Source organism: Eriocheir sinensis, unplaced genomic scaffold (assembly GCF_024679095.1).
Source record: "Eriocheir sinensis breed Jianghai 21 unplaced genomic scaffold, ASM2467909v1 Scaffold172, whole genome shotgun sequence".
Taxonomy (NCBI): Eukaryota; Metazoa; Arthropoda; class Malacostraca; order Decapoda; family Varunidae; genus Eriocheir; species Eriocheir sinensis.
Genome location: NW_026111095.1, coordinates 547957 through 573709, shown reverse-complemented (window position 1 = coordinate 573709; position 25753 = coordinate 547957). Strand labels below are relative to the sequence as shown.

General features: G+C 46.7%; 1 protein-coding gene across 6 annotated transcripts in view; it reads right to left on the bottom strand.

Moving 5' to 3' along the window:
• The window catches only part of LOC126990537 (TLC domain-containing protein 3A-like), a 63078-nt gene extending 37650 nt beyond the window's left edge, over window positions 1–25428 (bottom strand). For 2 of the 6 annotated variants that reach the window (XM_050849132.1, XM_050849131.1), the window contains exons 1-3: window positions 24754–24919; window positions 10412–10616; window positions 2808–2948 (exon numbers count right to left, since the gene is read on the bottom strand). In XM_050849132.1, coding sequence (XP_050705089.1) covers window positions 2808–2948; window positions 10412–10582 — 312 coding nt within the window. In that variant the 5' untranslated portion in view covers window positions 10583–10616; window positions 24754–24919. Of the gene's footprint in view, window positions 1–2807; window positions 2949–10411; window positions 10617–24746; window positions 24925–24946 lie in introns of those variants that run through there. The other 4 variants (XM_050849133.1, XM_050849134.1, XM_050849135.1 and 1 more) reach the window with 4 other exon arrangements.
• Window positions 25429–25753: the final 325 nt, after the last annotated feature.

Below are 25753 nucleotides of genomic sequence, written 5' to 3'. Positions count from 1 at the left end.
TTATAGATTGTAATAATAATAATAGTAATAATGATAATAATAATAATAACAATAATAATAATAATAATAATAATAATAATAATAATAATAATAATAACAGTAATAATAATAATAATAATAATAATAATAATAATAACAGAGCTGGGACTACCGATTGACATTTGGGATCGGTACTACCGGCGGTAGATTACTGCTACCGATACCGATCATTCGGTATTTTGAAGAAACTACCGAATACCGCTACCGATCGCATGATTGGCAGTCAATCGGTATCGGTAGATTGAAAAAGCGAGCGCGGGACTTTTTTGTTAAGACTTAAGAGAAGACGACCCCGGCAAAATGAAACGGACAAGTTTCAACACGTTCGAGCGCATCTATGGGAAGCAGTTAGCAGGAAATTCCAGGTATTACTTTGACGTCATCACGCTTAGCCAATCACCGGCCGTTCTGGGCGTTCTCAGCCAATCAGAGGCAGCCACGACCTAGCAGATTCTCGCTCCCGCCAAAAGTTTTGGCGGGAGCCCCACTCTTGTTTGGCCTGCCGACGCGAGTAGCCTACACCTACGCTCTAGCTCCTACGCTCTCGACAACGTGCTCAGCCTCATCGCCTAGTGTTTTAAGTGGCAGTGTTTTTAAGTCCACCCGCCGCGGCAGCAGCACTTAATCGTTTTGTGCTTTTAACTTTTCAAGTGATTTTCCTTTTTTAAACTTTATTTTACATTAAAAAAGTTTTGATCAAGTCAGTGAACTATTTAATCATATTGTTACGAACCAGAGGTTAGGATATGCTGTGTGTTGAGTGAGTGTTTTGTATGTGGCGCGGCGGGGCCCGTGTGTAGGAGTGTGTGAACCCTGTAAGAGGGACGCGGCAGAGTGAGGCTAGTCACGTAAGCCAGTGTCACGTGTGAGGCAGCGTGGGGGAGAGGTGAGGTGTGGAGGCAGCGTCTCCTTTTGTTTGTCAAATACAACACCTCCCTGCCCAGTTCCGCTGCCGCTGAGAGGTTGTTCAGCACCGCCGGCAACATCCTCCGCCCCAAGAGGTCCTCCCTGACTGCCAACAACTTTGAGCAGTTGGTGATGTTGAAGGGCAACAGCGAGCAGTTCAAGACATTCCTCAAGGAGGACCTCAAGAAGGGCGCCGACACCGACCTGGAGTAGGAGGCTCAAGACTGCTTCAGTTGTAATTTTTTTTTGTGTTGGGAAGAAATTTATTTTGTGAAAGTTAATAAATAATGCTGTATTGTCTAGTTTGTTTAAATTTAACTTTTTTTCAGTTTGATGTTTATTTTTTGAGGGAGAAATTCATTTATTAAATAAGTTATGTATTTTTGAACTTAAAAAAGGTATTAAAAGACTCTAATTTACTTCTATTCTTAAGTTAACCGAAATAAGAGAGAAATAACTTAAAAAGTGTGTTATGGGCCTTTAAAAGCATTTTTTTATTATATAATTATAGAGTTTTTTAATCTACCGATACCGAATCTATACCGATCGGTAGATTTCTGAAAAATCTACCGATCTACCGATACCGATTGGACGCGGCTCGCTACCGACTACCGATACCGGTGGTAGATTTTTTCTACAGAATCCCAGCTCTGAATAATAATAATAATAATAATAATAAAAATAAATAATGGACCAAGATATTAATGAGAAGAGGCTAATAGCTGATAGTGGCCCAACATCCATCAAGGCAAAATGGCTCTAAATGACAAAGATACAGTCAAGTCGCGTATGACGCGGATTCATAAGGCGCGGTTTCCTATGACGCGGTATGGTTTTAGAACCATGTGTTCAAATCACGCAGTTAAAACCATCTATGACTCAGTTTGTGGTCTCCCCTAGCCAAACGACCGCAGAGTTGCCAGGTTGGATTTTTTTTTTTCTGAGGTGGAAAATCTCATGGCGGTTGGGTTGGTTTCTGGGAGGATTTCTCTCTCTCTCTCTCTCTCTCTCTCTCTCTCTCTCTCTCTCTCTCTCTCTCTCTCTTCACAGTGATTTTGTTTGTTTTGATCGTTACCAATGGCGGCAATCGATGGAGGCTATAGTTTTTCACATGAAACTGGCCTATGAGGTAGTGGTGGCTGCAGAGGAAGCAAGAGGTTCAAGTTGAAAGTGTGGGGCTAGGCTAACCCCGCAGTCGCCACTACACCTTGGCCAGTTTTACGTGGAAATACTATAGCAGCGATCGCCGCCATTGGTAACGATCTAAACAAACAAAATCACTGTGAAAGCGGCCCTAGTCAACCCCCCGGCCCACGCACGGCAAGGAGTCGGCTCACTTACCACGCACGTGCTGCACATGCAATGGCTTGCAAGTCTGCTGGGAAACCCACGGGCAAGATTCGGCCACTGACATACGAGCAGAAACTGGACGTCATCAGGAGGATTGAGAGAGTGATAGGCGGGAAACAATGAATTTTCCCTGTATGTGAGCGCAGGTGGGATAAAATGGCGGCTAGCCAGTACCAAATTATATTTTCCCCATAGCTACGTACTGAGTGAAAAAGTGGGTGTTGGCAGTGGCCGGGTGGATAAGGTGGTGAGCATGGGGTCGGACTGAACAACATCAAAAGGCAGATAATGCCTACCGGTGCACTCGGGCTAGAACGAAAAAAAAAAAAAAAAAGTGTGGGTGTGGCAAAATGGCAAGGGCCAGAACCAAATTGTATTTTCTCCATAGGTTTAGTTATTCCTATGACGCGGCCGTTACTCAGAAGCAATTAACCGCGCCATACACGACTCGACTGTATATTCAAGGACTGATTACTAAGGTAGTTAGTTCTCCAACATCCCTAAAAACTCACCTGATACATTGCTATTGCATCATAAATGAAGTAGCTTCCTGCAACCCAGGCATACCAGGAAGCAAGAGGATGGACTGCCTTCATCACATCATGCCTGCAGGAGACCACCACCACAACTCCACAAACAGAGGATGCCACGGCCTGGAAAAGCACACTTGATACATAATGGTCTAGGTGATGCAAAGCCAAACAAATTGTGTCCCTTGTTTTATTAACCCCTTGGTGCACTATGACATGAATGACATGAAAATAATATTCCTCGAAAATTAACCCATGACACCACAACAAAATATTATACAGTAAGCCCTCAATATAATGGACTAATTGAGAGGAACTTAGTCCGATAATGCTGAAATCCATTATAAGCGGCAGAAATTTTAAAATACGTAAAATATTAACGATTAACCTTATAAACTTGGGTATATAGTTTTATTATTGTATATCTTATGTGCACGTTGTCTATATAGCCGCACAGCACACTTGGCAACGGACTGCAAGGCACTGAGGTTGCCAGGTTGGCAGTGGGGTACTGCGGGGGGGCCATATTGTTACGGATATGGATAAAATTTTACAAGTGCACCAATCTCGCACTGGCAGACGAAACTTTTTTGGGGTAGTTTTTGGTGTTATGAAATAATCTGGTAACTGTTTCTGTCATAAATCATTAAGTGATTGACTTTTCAATGCCTATTGTACACCCGCTGCCACAGCCGCAAAATAGATCGCAGAGAGGTTCAACTTGCTTACTGTTTTTACATTTCACTCACCGCTCACAAAGATCAGAAGTAGACAAACTATAGTCGGATGCAAATATCAAGATACTTTAGGTGGAGTGGGTGCAGGAATTCCCTACCCGGCAGCGTTGTCGCTTCAGCCACAACAAGGGTAGGCGGTGGCCGAAGTGGTAGCGTGCTGGGCCCACATTCACCACGTGATCGACGACGCGGGTTCGAATCCCCACGCTACCACCTCGGATTTTTCAGTCACCGCCGAGTGGCTTAAAACTATCCACATGCTGTCCTGAAGACCACCCATCAACTCAGAGTCTAGAGGAACCCGTCCAAGCGAATCAAGAACGAGTTCCGGGGGGCAGCATGAGCCAATACAAAATGGCGCCACTATAAACACTCGCCTGCGCCATAACGGGCTGGGCCGACCATCAGGTCCCACCGCGAAGAAGACTTGGGCCGACCATCAGGCCCCACCGGGAAGAAGCCTACCGGAGCAATAGGCCGCAACGTAAAAAAAACAAAAAAACAAAAAAAAGGCATACAGTAGCTCATATGTCGGTTGTTTAGTATCTGAAATAGTCTTTAAATTTTTGTATGTTGTGAACGTATCGAATTTGAGGATAGTAACGATGATTTATAAACTTGACCATAGACATGACAACGTCGCTGGGTAGCACACTGTTGTCACGTATTGTGAATTCATTTCCATACATAAGTCATCGTTACTATCATAAAATTCGATACGTTGACATAATATAGACCTGTTTTACAATATACAAAAATTTTAAAGACTTTTTCAATTACTAAACAACCGACATATGAGATATTGTATACCTTGTTGTGATTGAAGCGACAACGCTGCCGTGTAGGATATTCTTGCACCCGCTCCACCCAAGCATCTTGATATTTGCATCCGACTATAGAACAAAACCAGGCAAATGAGTGTTTTTCCTGCTGTGTATTCCCCATGTGTGGTGGAGAGCAGAGTGATTTTTTTCTGTGAGGAGGTATTTCTTGCAACACCAGCCTGCAGAGTGGACCACCGTGCTGCGATCCTGTCCTGTCATGCAGTGCTTGTTTCCACCACCCCGCACTGTGTGCAAATTAATTTAACTAACCAAACCTAACTTAACCTAATCTAACCTATCTAATGGGGGGGGTACTTCACTCCCTTCGACCCCCTTAAGCTGTGTCAGTACCGACACTCACAAACACTTGGCTATTTTCCATTACATTCATGTCCTGAAATGATGCATAAGACTTTCTTGTGGTGCAAATACATTCTTCATTTCAATGCAACCACAAGGAGGAAAATATTTCATCAGGTGGGCTGCAAAATACTACTGTAACCAATAGCTGGGACAACAAATAAAGGGAGGAGGGTGAGGTGGCTAACCAAAGACATGCCAGTCCTTGTCGACAGACCGACTTGGTCAACTCGGCTGACGTCAGCCGATAGAGTCGGACTGTTGGCACCCTGCTACGGGCCGTCATTGGCAAAGGCCCGTGCTCCCCCCTATAAGGAGAGCGCATTCTTTGAACAACAAAACCAGGTGGCTAGTAGACGCTGTTATAGTTACCAGGCGTGGTTAGTTCAAAAACTATTCTCGGTCAGTCCCCGTGGGTTTCTGACCCTCTGACCTTGTCCGTTATATCCGAAATCCGTTATAAGTGGGTCTGTTATATCGAAGGTTCATTGTATTATAATATTTGCGTCTTGCGTCCAAGATAGGGATTCGGTCAGAAATTTCTCCGTGCTGGGAGAACCTAACATTGGACAAACAAAAGAACCTTTTTCAAAAATTAAATTTGTCAGAAAATTTCTGAAAAATACTTTCAACTCTCAATTTTTTTGGACAAAATCCGGGCTCCAGCGATTGTCAGACATATACCTGGTCAAGTCCAGGAATCGAAATACATTCCAGGTAGAATAGCTGAGGTTGGGCTAAGTCTGGCAATTACTGGACATATGCCTGACCAACTCTGCCTTTGAAACACATGCTAGGTGGTCGCATGTTACTATTGTTGTGGTGGTGATGGTCATGTAGCCTCTATAACCAGTTCACTAAGTTACTATGCTTCGTAATCTTGTCCAGATTTGTTGAAATTCTTTGACCCATATACTGCGCCAGACATCTTACGATGCTATAAGTTAGACTGCACCAAACATCTTAAGATGACACTTTTTTTTTTTTTTTTACAACAAAGGAGGCAGCTCAAGGGCAACAAAAAAAAAACAATAATAAAAAAAAAGCCCGCTACTCGCTGCTCCTAAAGTAAAACAAAAGAGGTGGCCGAAAGGAAAATCAAATACAGGAGGAGAGGTGTCTGATACCCTCCTCTTGAAAGAGTTCAAGTTCCAAGGTGGCTATTTATATTTCCTGCGCTGCCAAAGTACATTCCAATGAACCTTGTGTGGCAACATGATCCCTCTTTCCAGAGATAGGCAAGTACGGTATTTAGTGCGGTAGTACTGCATAACAAAAAAAGTACCGCACTATCGCAAACTTTCTGAAAATACCACACTACCGCGGACCGCACTAAAAAATCCTGTGGTACTTTTTGTGGTACTTAGAAAACTATCAAAGACATTTGCAGGGCGGCATGCTCACATATTTTTTTTTTTTTTTTTTTTTTTTTTTTTACAGTGAACGGACTCAATCAGTCAATCGGTATCAGTCATCAGAATCAGTGATTCAATCATTGACTTTTCAGTTATTATTCAAAATTAAATACAAATTAATTAATACTAAGCCAGTGGTTCCCAATCTTTTTTTCAGGCGACCCCAATCATGCACTTCTAGACATGACCGCGACCCCACTAGTTTTGTTGTATGTACTATATGTGTTATTATTATATAATAACACCACGTTTGATATTTTGAGGTCTTGGTGACCCCACTTGGGGTCACGACACCAGGGTTGGGAAAGGGGGCAATAAGCGGAGCATCTGAGTTAAAGCCCGGGAAATAAACATTGTTCTCAGGGACTCCTTGTATGATTATTATAAAAATTCATAAAAAATCACCATTTTGGTTTAAAATGAAATGGTTCATACCGTAGTTTAGGTGAGCAATATAGATTTTAAAAATCCACATACATTATGGATATTCTAATTATCATAAGCAATTTGCAAAGGGGGGTATAAAAATTTAGCTATAAAATTGATTTATTTTTCAATACAACAGAAAAAAAATTCTTACTATTATACAGCAAGGCCATACAATTAAAATGAATACAAACAATAACTTGGTAAGTCAAGAGGGAAGTGCAGTACACATAGCTAAATTTTGAATGCAATTTACTCAAAACTAGATTTTGATGATATCGCCCCTTTACCTCCGGACGCCACATATTAGAAAATGACAAGGGAGACCCTAAACAAGTAGATACATAAAGAAAAACTGCATGTTGTCCACACACCTTCCAGAGACCAGGGTTTGAAGTCTAGGCTTAAAAAATATCCTTGATAACCAGAGGCTTCTTCCACTCACCAACTCCCTCCATTGGTCATCCCGAGTCGGCACCTCAGAGATGCCTTAATTAACAAGAGAGACCTGGGTGTTTGTTGAACTTGTTCCCACACCCAATCATGCAACAGAAGTGTGGCATCACAGTTTTCACACACACACACACAAAAAAAAGCAAGCAGGAGCCAGCGACAACTCGTCCTCCCCCCTCAGCTTTGGCTTGGTAGGAACACAGCATAGTTCAAATTACCCGCATTTGATGATGGTCTTACACTCCCATGATGCACCGCGGCGTGACGTCGATTGAAATCACTCTATTGGGTGCCACAATGAGCTTCATTTGGGCACCAAGTTAAGAAAAGTAAAAGTAAAATGCTTCTGAAAATCAAGTAGCTGCTTAGCTGATAATTGTAAACAGACAGACAAGAATGTATGTCACAAGCAGCAGCTTACTGAACCCGTCGTGGACATTTCATTGAAGACACAGACAGACATAAGGAGAGTGAATTACAGGTAGCTCTCGATTTACGCGAGTATTGCGTTCTTGAAGAGGTCACGTAAATCAAAAACAATGTAAATCAAACAAGAGGTAGGTTTCTCTCAAAAAATAAATACCATATTTTGCGGCGTATAACGCGCACCCCAAACTTTGAAAAAAAAAAGTTCTTAAAATGCTCAGAAATATGTACGGGTTTAAGAACATTGACAATGTACAGTTTCCCGAAATTTATATATTTTTGGTGTAATCTTTACTGCTTGAATTGACAAGTGTCCTTGAGTAAAGCAATGAAAATGGCGGCCGGGCTGGTGTTGTGAGAAATACATCCCCGTAAACATACTGATGATGCACAGCTTCTGAGATCATAATAAGCATATTATTCTCACCATCACTCGTAGGTTATGACAGACAACTAGGCAAGACACAATTCACACGGTTCTGGTGACACGCGGCATGCAGCTGTTTGTTGTTTGGGTGTGGCAACAGTGGTTGTGTGGTTTTCAAACAATGCAAATGGCGGCCGGGCTGGTGTTGCGAGAAATATTTCGTCGTACATACTGATTATGTACAGCTTCTGAGATCATAATAAGCATATTATTCTCACAGTCACTCGTATGTTATGACAGACAACTAGGCAAGACACAATTCACACGGTTCTGGTGACACGCGGCATGCAGCTGTTTGTTGTGTGGGTGTGGTTGTGTGGTTTGTAAACAATGCAAATGGCGGCCGGGGGTGAAATAACTCCTCATACAAGACTCATGATGCACAGTTTCTGATATCATATTTACCCCATTATTCTCACTAATATTAATAATTAATAATGAACACATGGTTATTTTTTTCCCAAAATAATATTTTTTTTATGTAGCTTGTACTGCTCCTTAGTCATACAATCGTAAGCCACCTGTGACATCAAGATCAAGATATACAAATGGCGCCCGACAGGAAAACGGGATAACGGCAAGGCATGGGTGATGCTCCACCGATTTCATTTTTTTATAGTAGTTATTTGATCGCCCTGTATTCTGTGGTAACATATTATAAGACAGCTATGGACTATGAAGGACCATTAACAATAATAAAGGTAAGTTTGCCGTTGTTATTGGATAAAACGAAACACAGACCCTTAAAAACAACCCAAAGAAGAATAAAATCATTAAAAAATTGTGCATTCGGCGTATAACGCGCAGGGCTAAACTTTCAGGCATTTTTTATGTGAAAAGGTGTATAATACATTCAGTGGAGAGAGAGAATATCCATATCACCGACATATCCAATCAGACACTCAGTCTCAGCCTCACTCGTCTGAGAAAGAAATGAGGGACAGCATGATCGCCTGACTAGTATTGGTACCGGTACCGAGCAGCCTGGTACCGGTACCGTACCGTATACCTGGTACCGTTAGTACCGGTATTGGTACCGTTACCTGCCCACCCCTATCGTTGAGTAGCGTGGCAGCGTGGGTACTGTATTGTTGTTCAAGTGGCGCGCAGGAAGAACTGAGCTTAGCTGTGTGGCCGAGGCGCCGTGTGAGTCCAGTTGCGTGAGACATATGGTGACCACTCCATAAAATATCGCGTATAAGTGGAAAAAACGTGTAAATTAAACATTTATTTAGATTTTGGACCCCGCGTTATTTAAAAACGCGTAAAACAAACTCGCGTAAATCGAGAGTTACCTGTACTAACACACAAATAGCAAATAAAATTACAGGAACTGAACAACTCTGAACAAGAGTACCATGCTTTGTGAATTAGTGAACCCGTTATAGAGGCTACATGGCCATCACCGCCACAACAACAACAAGATGTGGCCACCTAACATGTGTTGCAGAATAGGACGTGGCCAGGCATACGTCCAGCCACCGCCAGACTTAGCCAAACCCCAGATTCTTTACCTGGGTTTTCTACTTTGGTTCCTGGACTTGACCGGGTATATGTCTGACAATTGCTGGACCCTGGATTTTGTCAAGGAAATTCAATATCTGGGAAATTGAGGGTCAGGAGTATCTTTCAGAAATTCCCTGACAAAATTCATTCTTCCCATAGATTATTTTCTTTTCCAACACGACATAATCTTTGACCCAATTTCTGTGTTGGACACAAACCCATTGTACATCTCACCTCATCAATCCAACCGGGCCATAACTTCCTTAACCCCTTGACTGCAGATTTCCTACAAGAAGACCTTACCAAGCTACAGGAATGGATCAAAAAGTGGCTGCTACAATTCAGTGAAGGAAAATGTAAAGTCCTGCACCTTGGGAGGGGATATCCAGCATATCAATACCACATGGGAAACACTCCACTATCCACCACTGAGGCAGAGAAAGACATGGGAATATATGATACCAGGCTACCAGTGAAAGCCAAATCCATACCAATCACAGCGGACGGGTCAAAAGGCAATGAGACAAAAAGCCAGACAGTATCTCAAAACCCATAAACTTTTGTAAAAACATGTTGATAAAAGTAAATTTGTAAAAACAACACAAACTAGCTCACTATGCTGAAACTCCTTTATGCTGAAAGATTCGATGGGTTTCTCAACCCGTCCGCTGCAATTGGCAAGGATTTGGCTTTCAGTAGTAGCCTGGTAAATAGTCCCAGGTCTTTCTCTGCCTCTGTGGTGGATAGTGGAGTGTTTCCCATGTGGTACTGGTATGCTGGATATCTCCTCCCAAGGTGCAGGACTTACATTTTTCTTCAGTGAATTGCAGCAGCCACTTTTTGTTCCATTCCTGTAGCTTGATGATGTCTTCTTGTAGGAAATCCACAGTCAAGGGGTTAAGTAATGCATCAGTGACTCGCGCCCAAAACAGGAATTTGGTCAGAGATTACACTGTGCTAGAAAAAGAAAAGAGTCTACAGGATAAATCAATTTTGTCATATAATGAGGCACCTGCAAGCTGGAAACAATGGCTTCACTCATGTTCATTATGTGGTGTGCCGAGACACTCCACTTCTTGGCCTTGAAGAGCTGGGTCATCAGGTGATTTGAGAGGCGGAAAAGTCCCATCCAGAGCAGCCCTGAGGCCGAACACAGGGCACAGCCAGCCACCACTCTGTTCATGGCAGTTCACAAGCCCACTTAAGGCTTCGTCTATCTGTGAAAGGATTTATATAAGCAAATAACACAAGGAAGTACATGAAAAGCCTAAGTTATAAAAAATTGAAATACCCGAGTCCACAATATGCATCATCATCATTATTTCATCAATGCCTGCTCCTAGGAGCTCCCACCAGGGGATGGCCATGGCAGAAAAGTTTCCAACTTTCTGTATCCAGACACTCCCCCCTTGCCTGCTCAAAGTTTCTCAAAGATCTTTCCCCCCTCTCCCTAACGTATTCCTGCACCCTATCTCTCCATTTCACTGGAGGTCGTCCTCTAGCATTCCCTCCCTCTATCTCACTCACATACACCCTTCTGGTCATCTTACTCTCCTCCATTCACTCCATGTGGCCAAACCACTTTAAAGTCTGTCGCTTCACTTCTTCCACCACTCCACACTTCTTCCCTTCACCCACGTAACACATTCCAAAATGCTTGTACACACTTTCATTACTCATTCCATCCATTCTACTCACACCACACGCACTCCTCAAATAACTCATTTCCACTGCCTGCACTCTAGACCTCTGACTTTCATTCCAGGCCCACGTTTCACTTGCATATGTGAAGGTTGGTACTATTATTGTATTTCTCAAATCCCTCTTTACCTCCATGCTCACACTTCTGCCATTCATGATTTGTCCCTTCTTCCTTGCAATGCCCTTTCTCTTATCTTTCCCTCCGTACCACCATGCTTACACATAACTGATCCAATTTACTTAAACTCATTGACCTCCTCCATTTCTTCACCATTCAAAATTATTTTGCATTCTTTTTCACATTCAATTCCCACTCTATATGGACATACAAAATCTACAACCTCACTTCTACTTCGCTCACAAACCATCACTTTACTTTTGTTGACATTTACTTTCAGCTTTCTCCTTTTACAGACACTATCAAAAACATTGACAAAATTTTGTAAGTCACTTTCATTTTCTGCAGTGAGCACTGTGTCATTAGCAAACAGTATCGAATTCAGTACCCACTTCCTTCCCTCAGCGAACATTTTTACTTCAACTTCCCCAACTTTGCCCTTCATTTCTCTAATAACACCATCCATATAAATATTGAACAACCATGGTGACACGACACACCCCTGCCTTAACTCTTTCATTGCTCGCAGCGAGCGTTAGGCGTATTTGCAGGTGGTGCTAAGCGCTCGCTGCAAGCTCCACCCACACTCAAATCTCCCGCGTATGAAAGTGTTCCAACACTAATTCTCACAACACAGGATTGCCAATTGAGTTGGTTCTTCACTAAATTTTGTGGAAAATCATATCAGCCCAGCGCGACAAATCTACGGACGAGTAACTGGTGGATGTTCTTGCCCAATATAGCGGCATTTTTGCATAGCTTCACCTATCACCTGACTGATTCTTTGACCAAATAGTTGTAAATATTGCAGTTGGCAATACTCCCTTGCCAGAATCTGAAGGAGAGATGTCCGCAGTTCCCTCAATATATTGATCATCCCATACGCTTGACGTAAGTGTTAACATTCAACTCTCCCTGAACGTGCATGTAAGTTCGCAAGAGAGGCATACATAACCGACTCCTATAGATCTGGACCTCCTCTTTCCAATGGTGTTCAGTTTTTAGCTGTGATGAATAGTTTTTGAGATACAGAGGTTATAAGAGACCCCCCATTGGGCTGCCCGACTGCGCCTGAGGGGATAGTCGTGTCCGTCCCCTGCACGCATGAAAGGGTTAAGCCCACTTTTATCTCTAAATGTTCACTTGTTTCTCCATTAATTTTAAGACATGCAGATGCATCTTCATAGAAAGACTTTATTGCACTAAACAGTTTTCCTCCCACACCATAAATCCTTAAAACATCCCACAATGCAATCCAATCGACTCTGTCATAAGCTTTTTCCAAATCCATGAAGGCAGCGTATAGTTTCTTTCCTTTTGCTATTATTTTTTCTACTGCCAACCTGAAGGCAAATATCTGATCCACACATCCCCTTCCCTTCCTGAAGCCTCCTTGTTCTTCACTGATTTTCTCTTCTGTAAGTCTTTGCACCCTCTCTATTATGACTTTTCATATACCTTTCCGGGTATACTCAGGAGACTTATATCTCTATAGCTCCCACATTCCCCTCTCCTGCCCTTCCCCTTGTAAACTGGGACAATGATGGCTTTTGTCCAGTCTGCTGGCACCTCCCCTCCCATGCTACTTCACATATCTTGACCATCCATTTAACAACTACATCTCCTCCACACTTAACATTTCTGCTGTGATTCCATCAATTCCTGCTGCCTTTCCATTTTTTAATCTTTTTATTGCCTGATTTACTTCTTCATATGTTATACTTCTTTCTTTATATACTCCTCCTCTACCTCTACTCAAAACTGCTGCTGTTACAGCTGCTGGACGTCCATCCTCAAAATTCATTAAGTTTCTGAAATATTCTCTCCATCTCTCTTTCACAACTTCCCTGTCTTTCAACATCTTTCCATTTTCATCCATAACTTCATTTATTTTACTTGAGGAGATATTTTCTGCATTTCTTTCATTTTTTACTTCTTTCCAATATGATTTCCTGTTCCCTTTATATTTTTCACTTAGTCTTTTTCCAAAGTCTTCATCAACTCTCTTACTTTCTTTTATTGCTTGTTTTAATTTCATTTTGCATTCTCTATATTTCTTTTTCCTTTCCCTTTTTATTTGCTCAGCCACATTTCTTTCTTGAGTTTTCTTAAAAAGTTCCCTTTTCTCTTTTACTATCCTCCTTATCTCTTCTGTCCACTATGAATATGCACACCATGAACATGCACACCTAACATAAAGCTCAGTGGAAATTACTCAAATCATTGTAAATTTGTGTATATTTTTAATGTATATGGTGATGAGTAAATGGGGAGGCAGTGGCCTGAGTGGTTAGTGTGCTGGTCCTGCATGATGCGGGTTAGGAAACCGCCACTACCCCTGCGATTTTTCAATCACTGAAAGTGGTCCAAGACTACCCACATGCTGTCCTGAAGACCACCCACCAACCCGGACTCAAGAGGAACTGTCCAAGGAAAATCAAGAGAGAGCTCCAGGGGACAGAATGAACCAAGAATAGATGGCACCACTATAAACACTTGCCTGCACAATGATGGGCTCTGGGCGACCATCAGGCCCCAAAAGAAAACCTACTGGTGCCATAGGCCAGGACGTAAAAAAAAAAAAGTTCTGGGAGTTAGTGATAAATATGTATCATAAAGATTTATGAGCACGATCCTGAAATGGTTCTGTGACAGCTAACCGAGCTACAAGTAGGGGAGCCGCCATATTGGAGTTAGACCATCGTGAGAAGGCATGGAGTCAACCACCTTGTTGGTCTCCTCCAACTTAAATTTTGCTGTCTCTCATTTGAGACTGAAGGTCTCCTGGGCCAAAACCAAGGTCTAGTCATTTGGAGGCTTGCTGGATGACAATATAGTCTGTCCATGCATGTGGTGAGGATGTTGAGGTCACCAAACGTTTCACATACCATGGTAGTGTAGTACAGGGTTTCTCAACCTTTTTTTGGCAGTGGCCCCCTCCAAGGTAATTTGAGTTCTCGTGGACCCCCTTAAGTTACTACATCTTGGGAAGTAGGTATAGTAATGATCGTTGTTAGGATCAGCCTTCCTGAGTCCTAATGCGTCCAATACTGATACCACTATGGCCACGAACATGCTATGACAGTCTGACTCAATAGGCACACCTAACATCACCATATAGCCGGTCCAGGATTCAGGACGTTTCCGAATAAGGTAGAAGAGGTAATGTTATAATTGTATTTTGTAAATAATCCTTATAATCAAAAACTAACTAAAATTATGAGTATTCTTTTTCTTAAGCACAACATTATTCAAACAGAACAATAATATGAAAATACATATAGCCACCGTTGCCAGATTGTCGTACTCAGAGCATAGTATTTACCTGTTTCTGACGGCTAACTATTGCCAAGAAACATCAGAATCTACCTCTTTTATCGATAACTATAAATTAGTTTCGTTACTGGAGCCCAGAAGACAGTTTGGGGGTAGGAAGTCGGGAAATGTAATCGGCTGAGTACGACAATCTGGCAACGTTGGTCTGTAGCCTCGAGGCCTGAGGCAGCAGCGCCGGCCATTTTGAGGGTATCAGATACCTTAAATAGCATATTTTTACTGCGCAAAGCAGGTGATGTCACTTATTGTGACTTTGTGAGCTTTCATATTTATCTATTTGTGTCACTTGGTGATGTTAGGTGCGCCTATTTGCTAGCGCTGCTTAACGTGTAAGCAGGAAAAAGATATACAGTCATCCCCCGCCGTTCGCGGGTATTTCGTTCCCGGACTTCGGCGCGATGCGCGAAACCGCGAACGGCGGGACTATAACCCTATGGGAAAATATGCATTTGGGGAAGTCACCTCTGACACGTCATATAAAACATGTTTTTTTCGTTCTTTTTAATGACTGAAATGAGACAAGACCTTGTTAGACAACAATATGTAATCAACACTCACCCTGGGGTCAAAATTTAGTAGCACAGAAGACCCAAAAGTAGCCCAATTTGCGATAAGTAGCCCAATCTGGCAACACTGCAGTGTGGCGGCGCGTGAATTTTTTTTTTTAGGATAATGTTGCTATGAGAAAATCTCGACCACAGTAGGGGAGCTGCCATATTGGAGTTAGACCATCGTGAGAAGGCATGGAGTCAACCACCTTGTTGGTCTCCTCCAACTTAAATTTTGTTGTCTCTCATTTGAGACTGAAGGTCTCCTGGGCCAAAACCAAGGTCTAGTCATTTCTTCCTGGATGACAATATAGTCTGTCCATGCATGTGGTGAGGATGTTGAGGTCCTCAAACGTTTCACCTTCCATGGTAGTGTAGTACCTTTCTCAACCTTTTTGGCAGTCCTCCCTCCAAGGTAATTTGAGTCCCTCCCCTCCTCTGTTACTCTCTTGGGAAGTAGGTATAGTAATGATCGTTGTTAGGATCAGCCTTCCTCCCTCCTAATGCGTCCTTCCTCCCTCCTCTCTATGTACTCCTGAACATGCTATGACAGTCTGACTCAATCCTCTCTAACATCACCATATCCCTCCCTCCAGGATTCTGTTTCCTTGCTCTCTAATGTTATAATTGTATTTTGTAAACCTCCCTTATAATCCTAACTAAAATTATGAGTATTCTTTTTCTTAAGCACAACATTATTCAAACGAACAATAATATGAAAATACATATAGCCACCTCCAGATTGTCCTCCCTCAGAGCATAGTATTTACCTGTTTCTCGGCCCTATTGCCAAGAAACATCAAAATCTACCTCTTTATCGATAACTATAAATTAGTTTCGTTACTGGAGCCCAGAAGACAGTTTTCCTCTCTGGGAAATTCCCTCTCTGCCTTGACAATCTCCCTCCTCTCTCCTTCCCCCTCGAGGCCTGAGGCAGCAGCCTCCCTCTGCCATTTTGAGGGTATCAGATACCAATGCATATACGAAAGCAGGTGATGTCACTTGTGACTTTGTGAGCTTTCATATTTATCTATTTGTGTCACTTGCGATGTTAGTGATTAAACCGCGATGGGCTGCTTAACGTAAGCAGGTGACTGTAGTGTAAAAAAAAAAGGCGGATAAAGGCTGTCTTCTTTTTTTCAGAAAAATTAAAGGACAAGCGGACCAAAATGGGACAGAATATCTTTAAAAGGACAAACATAGCAACCCTGAATCCAGTGTTGCCAGCTCATGGGAAGTGAATGTCCAGGATTACAGCAAAAAGACGCTGAAGTCGCTAAATGAAGCAGTAGAACAGGTGATAAGAAAACACCATGAAACAATTATGAAAATATTAAGCTCATATGAGCAACGTAAACTTAGGAAGTTCTGTGGCCCTCTGTGGTCTCCCATTTCCCTAATTTTGTTCTATGGCCCCTGAAAGTTTCTCATGGGCCCCAGGGGGGCCATATGGCCCACGTTGAGAAACCCTGGACTGTAGTGCATAGCAATGGTGGGTAGTCACTCAATGAATTGGCCTGGCCCACAATGTAATGGACTCCCTCAATACAAGAGTATATGGAGTTGTCGACATCTATGCTGGAGGACAAAGATTCAAATCTTCAAGTTGCTTGTGCTCCCTGTCTTACTGTACGGCTGACACATGAACACTGAATAGAGACTTAGAGAGGCATGTCAATGACTTTCATACCAAATGCCTTCGCAGGATCATGGGGTATGGCTGGAATGACTTTGTATCAAACCAGCAACTACTCTGCAAAACTGACTTGAGGCCTGTTACCAGCTTAGTCCATGAAAACCAACTCCGGCTATGTGGGCATGTGGTGCACCTCCCAGACGTCAATCCTGCACACAGGGTTGTTTATGAATGAGACAACCCGAGTGGAGAAGACCAAAAGGACACCCACGTAACTCATGGCTGCATGGGAGCTTGCTCGGGAGGACCACTGGGAGTATGAACGGTGAGTGAGAGAAGTGACGTGCCCCTGGGCATGTGCTCTCCATTAGCCCATTGTAACACTGATGTGAAAGCCCGCTTCTTCTCATTGAGAGTAATCAACATTTGGAACAGCTTGCCAAATTCTGTCATCTTGGTGAATTCCTTCAAGCACCAGCAGGGCAAGCATCTTGGTCAGATCTTATATGAGTTTGATTAATTTGCCATGTGGTTTGATTGTTCTTTTGGGTGTTTTGTTTGTTGTTATTGACTGTGTCTTGGAAATAAGTAGATGTCCATGCCATCGCGTGATGTCATATTAGCCAACCATCTGACCATCTTAATGAAAATCATCAGCTGCAGTTTTGGTTGGAGACATCACACAGTTTTATGGATGGGGCGTGTCCCCACCCCCAGAGACAGGCTTACCACACGCAACAGGGTTGAACATTTACATTATGGCAGGAATACAAAGAGCTAAGATGACAACGCAACAATTGCTCGAGGAACAACAGCTTTAAAAGTGGGAAGTTGACTTTTGATTTCATTCTACGCACTCTAATATTTTGATATTTTTAATTGAGGTACTGACGTGCATGCAAGAATAGCAAATAAAGTCTTAACTTTTATGCTTTCTTTCTCCTTGTAATTTTATAATACAAAAAATCTCTTATAACGGAAAAATATCACATTTCATTACTTACATACTAAATTGTTTCACACTGGTAGGGAGGCCAGAGTGACCAGGGTGGGAGGTGAAGTGACCAGGGTGGGAGGGCGGAGTGACCAGGGTGGGAGGCAAAGTGACCAGGGTGGGAGGTGGAGTGACCAGGGTGGGAGGCGGAGTGACCAGAGGTGGGAGGGTGGAGTGACCAGGGTGGGAGGGCAAAGTGACAAGGGTGGGAGGCAAAGTGACCAGGGTGGGAGGGCAAAGTGACCAGGGTGGGAGGGGTGGAGTGACCAGGGTGGGAAGGGTGAGTGACCAGGGTGGGAGGGTGGAGTGACCAGGATGGGAGGGTGAGTGACCAGGGTGGGAGGGTGGAGTGACCAGGGTGGGAGGGTGAGTGACCAGGGAGAGAGGGTGAGTGACCAGGGTGGGAGGGTGAGTGACCAGGGTGAGAGTGTGAGTGACCAGGCTGGGAGGGTGGAGTGACCAGGATGGGAGGGCAAAGTGACCAGGGTGGGAGGGCAAAGTGACCAGGGTGGGAGGTGGAGTGACCAGGTGGAGGCAAAGTGACCAGGGTGGGAGGGCAAAGTGACCAGGGTGGGAGGGTGGAGTGACCAGGGTGGGAGGCAAAGTGACCAGGGTGGGAGGTGGAGTGACCAGGGTGGGAGGGGCAAAGTGACCAGGGTGGGGAGGTGGAGTGACCAGGGTGGGAGGCGGAGTGACCAGGGTGGGAGGCAAAGTGACCAGGGTGGGAGGGTGGAGTGACCACGGTGGGAGGGCAAAGTGACCAGGGTGGGAGGGTGGAGTGACCAGGGTGGGAGGGTTGAGTGACCAGGGTGGGAGGTTGAGTGACCAGGGTGGGAGGGCAAAGTGACCAGGGTGGGAGGGGTGGAGTGACCAGGGTGGGAGGGTTGAGGACCAGGGTGGGAGGTGGAGTGACCAGGTGGGAGGGCAAAGTGACCAGGATGGGAGGGTGGAGTGACCAGGGTGGGAGGGCTGAGTGACCAGGGTGGGAGGGTGGTGTGACCTGGGTGGGAAGGTTGAGTGACCAGGGTGGGAGGGTGGAGTGACCAGGGTGGGAGGGCAAAGTGACCAGGGTGGGAGGGTGGAGTGACCAGGGTGGGAGGTTGGTGACCAGGGTGGGAGGGTGGAGTGACCAGGGTGGGAGGGCAAAGTGACCAGGGTGGGAGGTGGAGTGACCAGGGTGGGAGGGCTGAGTGACCAGGGTGGGAGGGTGGAGTGACCAGGGTGGGAGGGCAAAGTGACCAGGGTGGGAGGTGGAGTGACCAGGGTGGGAGGCGGGTGACCCGGGTGGGAGGGCAAAGTGACCAGGATGGGAGGGTGGAGTGACCAGGGTGGGAGGGTGGAGTGACCAGGGTGGGAGGCTGGTGACCAGGGTGGGAGGTGGAGTGACCAGGGTGGGAGGGCTAAGTGACCAGGGTGGGAGGCAAAGTGACCAGGGTGGGAGGGCTGAGTGACCAGGGTGGGAGGGTGGAGTGACCAGGGTGGGAGGGGGGAGTGACCAGGGTGGGAGGGCAAAGTGACCAGGATGGGAGGGTGGAGTGACCAGGGTGGGAGGGCAAAGTGACCAGGGTGGGAGGGCAGAGTGACCAGGGTGGGAGGGTGGAGTGACCAGGGTGGGAGGGCAAAGTGACCAGGGTGGGAGAGCTGAGTGACCAGGGTGGGAGGCAAAGTGACCAGGGTGGGAGGGTGGATTGACCAGGGTGGGAGGCTGAGTGACCAGGGTGGGAGGGTGGAGTGACCAGGGTGGGAGGGCAAAGTGACCAGGATGGGAGGGATGAGTGACCAGGGTGGGAGGGTGGAGTGACCAGGGTGGGAGGGCAAAGTGACCAGGGTGGGAGGGACAAGTGACCAGGTTGGGAGGGCAAAGTGCCCAGGATGGGAGGGTGGAGTGACCCGGGTGGGAGGCAAAGTGACCAGGAGGGAGGGCAAAGTGACCAGGGTGGGAGGGCAAAGTGACCAGGATGGGAGGTGGAGTGACCAGGGTGGGAGGGCAAAGTGACCAGGATGGGAGGGTGGAGTGACCAGGGTGGGAGGGCAAAGTGACCAGGATGGGAGGGTGGAGTGACCAGGGTGGGAGGGCAAAGTGACCAGGATGGGAGGGTGGAGTGACCAGGTGGGAGGGCAAAGTGACCAGGGTGGGAGGGCAAAGTGACCAAGGTGGGAGGTGGAGTGACCAGGGTGGGTGGGTGGTGTGACCAGGGTGGGAGGGCAAAGTGACCAGGGTGGGAGGGCTGAGTGACCAGGGTGGGAGGGCTGAGTGACCAGGGTGGGAGGGTGGAGTGACCAGGGTGGGAGGGTGGAGTGACCAGGGTGGGAGGGTGGAATGACCAGGGTGGGAGGGTGGAACTACCAGGGTGGGTGGATGGATATACCAGGGTGGGAGGGTGGAACGACCAGGGTGGGAGGGTGGAGAGACCAGGATGGGAAGGTCGAATGACAACGGTGGGACGGTTGAGTGACAAGGCTGGGAGGGTGGAATGACCAGGGTAGGACGGTGGAGTGACCAGGATGGGAGAGTGGAGTGACCAGGGTGGGAGGGTGGTTTTTTTTTTTTTTTTTTTTTTTTTTACGTTGTTGCCTTTTTGCGCAGGTAGGCATCTTCCCGGTGGGGCCTGATGGTCGGCCCAAGGCTTCTTCCAGGTGGGCCCTGATGGTCGGCCCAGCACGTTCTAGCGCAGGCAGTGTTTATAGTGGCGAAATCTTGCATTGGCTCATGCTGCCCCGGAACTCGTTCTTGATTCGCTGGACGGCTTCCTCTGGAGTCCGGGTTGATGGGTGGTCTTCAGGACAGCATGTGGGTAGTTTAAGCCACTCGGCGGTGACTGAAAAAATCCGAGTGGTAGCGTGGGGATTGAACCCACGTCGTCCATCACCTTGGCAGTGAATGTGGGCCCAGCACGCTACCAGTTCTGCCACCGCCAGGGTGGGAGGTGGAATGACCAGGGTGGGTGGGTGGAGTGACCAGGGTGGGAGGTGAAATGGCCAGGGTGGGAGGGTGGAATGACCAGGGTGGGTGGGTGGAGTGACCAGGGTGGGAGGGTGGGTGACCAAGGTGGGAGGGCCGGAGTGACCAGGGTGAAAGGGTGAGTGACAAGGGTGGGAGGGTGGGTGACCAGGATGGGAGGGTGGAATGACCAGGGTGGGAGGTGGAGTGACCATGATGGGAGGTGGAGTGACCAGGGTGGGAGGGTGGAATGACCAGGGTGGGAGGGTGGAATGACCAGGGTGGGAGGGTGGAGTGACCAGGATGGGAGGGTGGAGTGACCAGGGTGGGAGGGTGGAGTGACCAGGGTGGGAGGGTGGAATGACCAGGGTGGGTGGGTGGATTGACCTGGGTGGGTGGGTGGAGTGACCTGGGTGGGCAGGTGGCATGACCAGGGTGGGTGGGTGGAATGACCAGGGTGGGTGGGTGGGCGACCAGGGTGGGAGGGTGGAGCGACCAGGGTGGGAGTGTGGAGTGACCAGGATGGGAGGTGGAATGACCAGGGTGGGAGGTCAGGTGACCAGGGTGGGAGGTGGAATGACCAGGGTGGGAGGGTGGAGTGACCAGGATGGGAGTGAGTAATGACCAGGGTGGGAGGGTGGAATGACCAGGGTGGGAGGGTGGAATGACCAGGGTGGGCGGGTGGAGTAACCAGGGTGGGAGGGAGAAATGACCATGGTGGGAGGGTGGAATGACCAGGGTGGGTGGGTGGAGTGACCAGGGTGGGAGGGTGGAGTGACCAGGGTGGGAGGGCGGAGTGACCAGGGTGAGAGGGTGAGTGACCAGGGTGGGAGGGTGGAGTGACCAGGATGGGAGGGTGGAATGACCAGGGGTGGGTTTCATCATAGTGCTCTCCCAGGCGTGGTGACGTCACGCGCAGTTGGGAGAATTCCTTGGGTGTGTTTCATCACCGCGCCACAAGCACTTCCAAGTAGGATTGGGGGCGGTCTTGGGAGAAACCAGCGTTGCCAATCTTCCGCGTCGCTTTGACGTCTAATATGTCTTTAATTAACCTAAATTACACTTCTTATGTGTAATTATGGAATTATAAATATAAACAATTGATATCTAATTGAAATACACCGATAGTATCTTCATATTAAGGAATATGTGCACGTATTTTTGTTCCGTCTGCATCTTCAACGGCACCACAGTGTAAACAAACATTTAGTGAGTCGTGAGTAGACCCTGGCCACCTCGCCACCATGTCCCGCAGCTAGTACTGTGCATCAAATAACACTTGCACATTGATGCTGTGGTAGTTCTTGCGGTTGACGTACACTACTTCGTGCTCATGTGGGGCCACTATTCTTACATAGGTGCCATCAACAGCACCCACCACACCAGGAAAACCAGTAATTTCGGCAAACTCCGCCTTCATTCTCTGCTGCTCCCCCCGGTTTAAAGGGAAGCCCATGAACCGCCTCATATTCTCTTGTGTCACGAGAGCATCCACGGTCTGGGTGATGATTCTGCTGACTGTGGCCCGGGAAACTCCAAAGTCATCTGCCCTGCACTGCTGCATTTTCCCGGTGGCAAGGTATCGCAGAGTCAACGCCACTTTCAGCTCCGCTGTAACGGCACGGCTCCTCTCAGTCCTGTTGCCAATCACGTGTCGCACCAAGTCCGTGACGAACAACAGGCCAGCATGATCCACCCTGTACCTCTTCTTGAATTCAGTGTCATCGTATTCGTTAAAGATGTCCCTTCTCGGGAGAAAATTCCTTGGTCGGTGCTGGCAGGGTTGTTCACGGGCTGCCATGTTTACAGTCTGACGCTTGGAACCTTCCTTGGGAGTGCTTGGGAGACCCCGCACGACCTCCCAAGGCGGCGAGCGAGATAGGCAGAGTTCCAAGGCTTGGGAGCTTTCGTGAAACATGCCCAAGGTTTCTCGCACGCTTGGGACTCCTTGAGCACACTTCCAAGGACTTGGGAACTTTGATGAAACCCACCCCAGGGTGGGAGGGTGAGTGACCAGGATGGGAGGGTGGAGTGACCAGGGTGGGAGGGTGGAATGACCAGGGTGGGAGGGTGGAGTGACCAGGGTGGGAGGGTGGAATGACCAGGGTGGGCGGGTGGAATGACCAGGGTGGGAGGGTGGAGTGACCAGGGGTGGGTTTCATCATAGTGCTCTCCCAGGCTTGGTGACGTCACGCACAGTTGGGAGAATTTCTTGGGCGTGTTTCATCACCGCGCCACAAGCACTTCCAAGTAGGATTGGGGGCGGTCTTGGGAGTAACCAGCGTTGCCAATCTTCCGCGTCGCTTTGACGTCTAATATGTCTTCAATTAACCTAAATTACACTTCTTATATAAAATTATGGAATTATAAATATAAACAATTGATATTTAGTTGAAATACACCGATAGTATCTTCATTGTAAGGAACATGTGCACGTATTTTTTTTCCGTCTGCATCTTCAACGGCACCACAGTGTAAACAAACATTTAGTGAGTCGTGAGTAGACCCTGGCCACCTCGCCACCATGGCCCGCAGCTTGTACTGTGCATCAAATAACACTTGCACATTGATGCTGTGGTAGTTCTTGCGGTTGACGTACACTTCTTCGTGCTCATGTGGGGCCACTATTCTTACATAGGTGCCATCAACAGCACCCACCACACCAGGAAAACCAGTAATTTCGGCAAACTCCGCCTTCATTCTCTGCTGCTCCCCCCGGTTTAAAAGGAAGCCCATGAACCGCCTCATATTCTCTTGTGTCACGAGAGGATCCACGGTCTGGGTGATGATTCTGCTGACTGTGGCCCGGGAAACTCCAAAGTCATCTGCACTGCACTGCTGCATTTTCTCGGTGGCGAGGTATCGCAGAGTCAACGCCACTTTCAGCTCCGCTGTAACCGCACAGCTCCTCTCAGTCCTGTTGCCAATCACGTGTCGCACCAAGTCAGTGACGAACAACAGGCCAGCACGATCCACCCTGTACCTCTTCTTGAACTCGGTGTCATCGTACTCATTAACCCTTCATACGATGACGCGTTCGCGTCATCAAAGTAAAAGGTCCTGGCGCGCGATGTTGTGAAAACGTCATAAAGTTAAAAATTATTAAAATTAAATGTTCGGTGAAAGTGCGTAAAATTTGGAGTGTCATTTGTTGAGATAAGTTTCTTAGAGGTAACATATGGCAACCTTTCTAAGGAACGTAAATGAGGAACGTGGAGCGATTTTTATTTGTTAGCCTACTCTGACGGGAGAGGAAAAATAGTTTTCTTTGTGTAACTCAGGAACTAATAGGCGTACTAAGAGTTTTAGGATACCATAAGAATCCTCACTAACTTCCGCTTTGAAACATATATTCGGCTAAAAGAGTGGGCCCACAAAATTTCGAGATAGCAAGTGGGGAAGAGTTGGTACTTAGGATTTATTGTCTACAATACTCTATCGGAGACTTGAAGCAGTGTCTATTAGCATGTTCTAGTATCTTACTGTCTTGAGAGGGTTAAGATGTCCTTTCGGTGAAAATTCCTTAGTCGGTGCTGGCGGGTTGTTCACGGGCTGCCATGTTTACAGTCTGGCTTGGAACCTTCCTTGGGAGTGCTTGGGAGACCCCACGACCTCCCAAGGCGGCCGAGATAGGCAGAGTTCCAAGGCTTGGGAGCTTTGTGAAACATGCCCACGGTTTCTCGCACGCGTGGGACTCCTTGAGCACACTTCCAAGGACTTGGGAACTTTGATGAAACCCACCCCAGGGTGGGAGGGTGGAGTGACCAGGGTGGGAGGGTGGAGTGACCAGGGTGGGAGGGTGGAGTGACCAGGGTGGGAGGGTGGAATGACCAGGGTGGGAGGGTGGAGTGACCAGGGTGGGAGGGTGGAGTGACCAGGGTGGGAGGGTGGAATGACCAGGGTGGGAGGGTGGAATGACCAGGGTGGGAGGGTGGAATGACCAGGGTGGGAGGGCAAAGTGACCAGGGTGGGTGGGTGGAATGACCAGGGTGGGAGGGTGGAGTGACCAGGGTGGGAGGGTGGAATGACCAGGGTGGGAGGGTGGAGTGACCAGGGTGGGAGGGTGGAATGACCTGTTACCGTCTTCGCAGTGTCCCTCACAAGTTGGTGCCAAAGACTTGAGCCCAGCGAGCGGCGGCAGCACCTCCTTCTTCGTCTTCTCCTCCTACCAGTGCGTCCGCGGCCCAACAAGTCTAATGTTTACTTTTAAGCGCTTGATCATGAGCTTTATGTCACAAGAAAAAAAAAATTAAGTGAGTCCCAGAGTACCGACCTTGGAGGAAGAATACATGGAGTGGCCCTCAGTCAGTAGCCAGCCGGAAGCGGTGGTATATGGGTTGCTTGTTCTTGTCTAATCACAATGCCTTGCAGTTGTTCAGTATCTTAGAGTTTATAGTTTTACAGGAACGACCTCGTGTAGGTCAACTGGCCTCTTGCAGATTCCTTATTTTCTTATGTATGTATTTTTTAAGGAATGTAAGTAATTAACCCTAGAAGGGTATTCCTAGCTGTGCCATTTGGAATCACACACTTGCGTGTTTCTAATTTTCGCGCGCATTGTTCACACAACAATGGTTATTTTGCAACATTTGATGTGTATATCCTCTTTATTCCACTTGCTCTCGTAGGGGAAGGGTGTGCGTCAGTGCTCCGCATTTGTTTCTGAGTATGGTAAGTAGTTGTGTATCCATTGGACCGTATTGGCTATCCGCCGAGTATCCGGCGGCGACTCGGAGACAAGTACTGTTTTGACTTAACTCGGTTTCTCTTTTCTATTTCGGAAAAAAATAATACTGGCTGTCGTTTGAAGCCAAATGTCCAAACGTGGTACATGCTGGTAGAAAAGAAAAGTATTAACCCTTTGCTGGTCAGGTTCTAAGGTTTGCGTCTGTGTGTGGTGTGTGTGACCACTGAGGGGCGAATGTGCCGCGGGCCGCAGTCTCCTGAGCGACCCAGACAGACAAAACACAGCTTGGAAGGTTTCGTATTTTTTCGCCCAGGGCTTAATTTTGCTCTCCAGCAGCTTATATAAGAATGATTTAACTTGCTGTTAGATAATTGTTCGTAGCTATTTTGACTT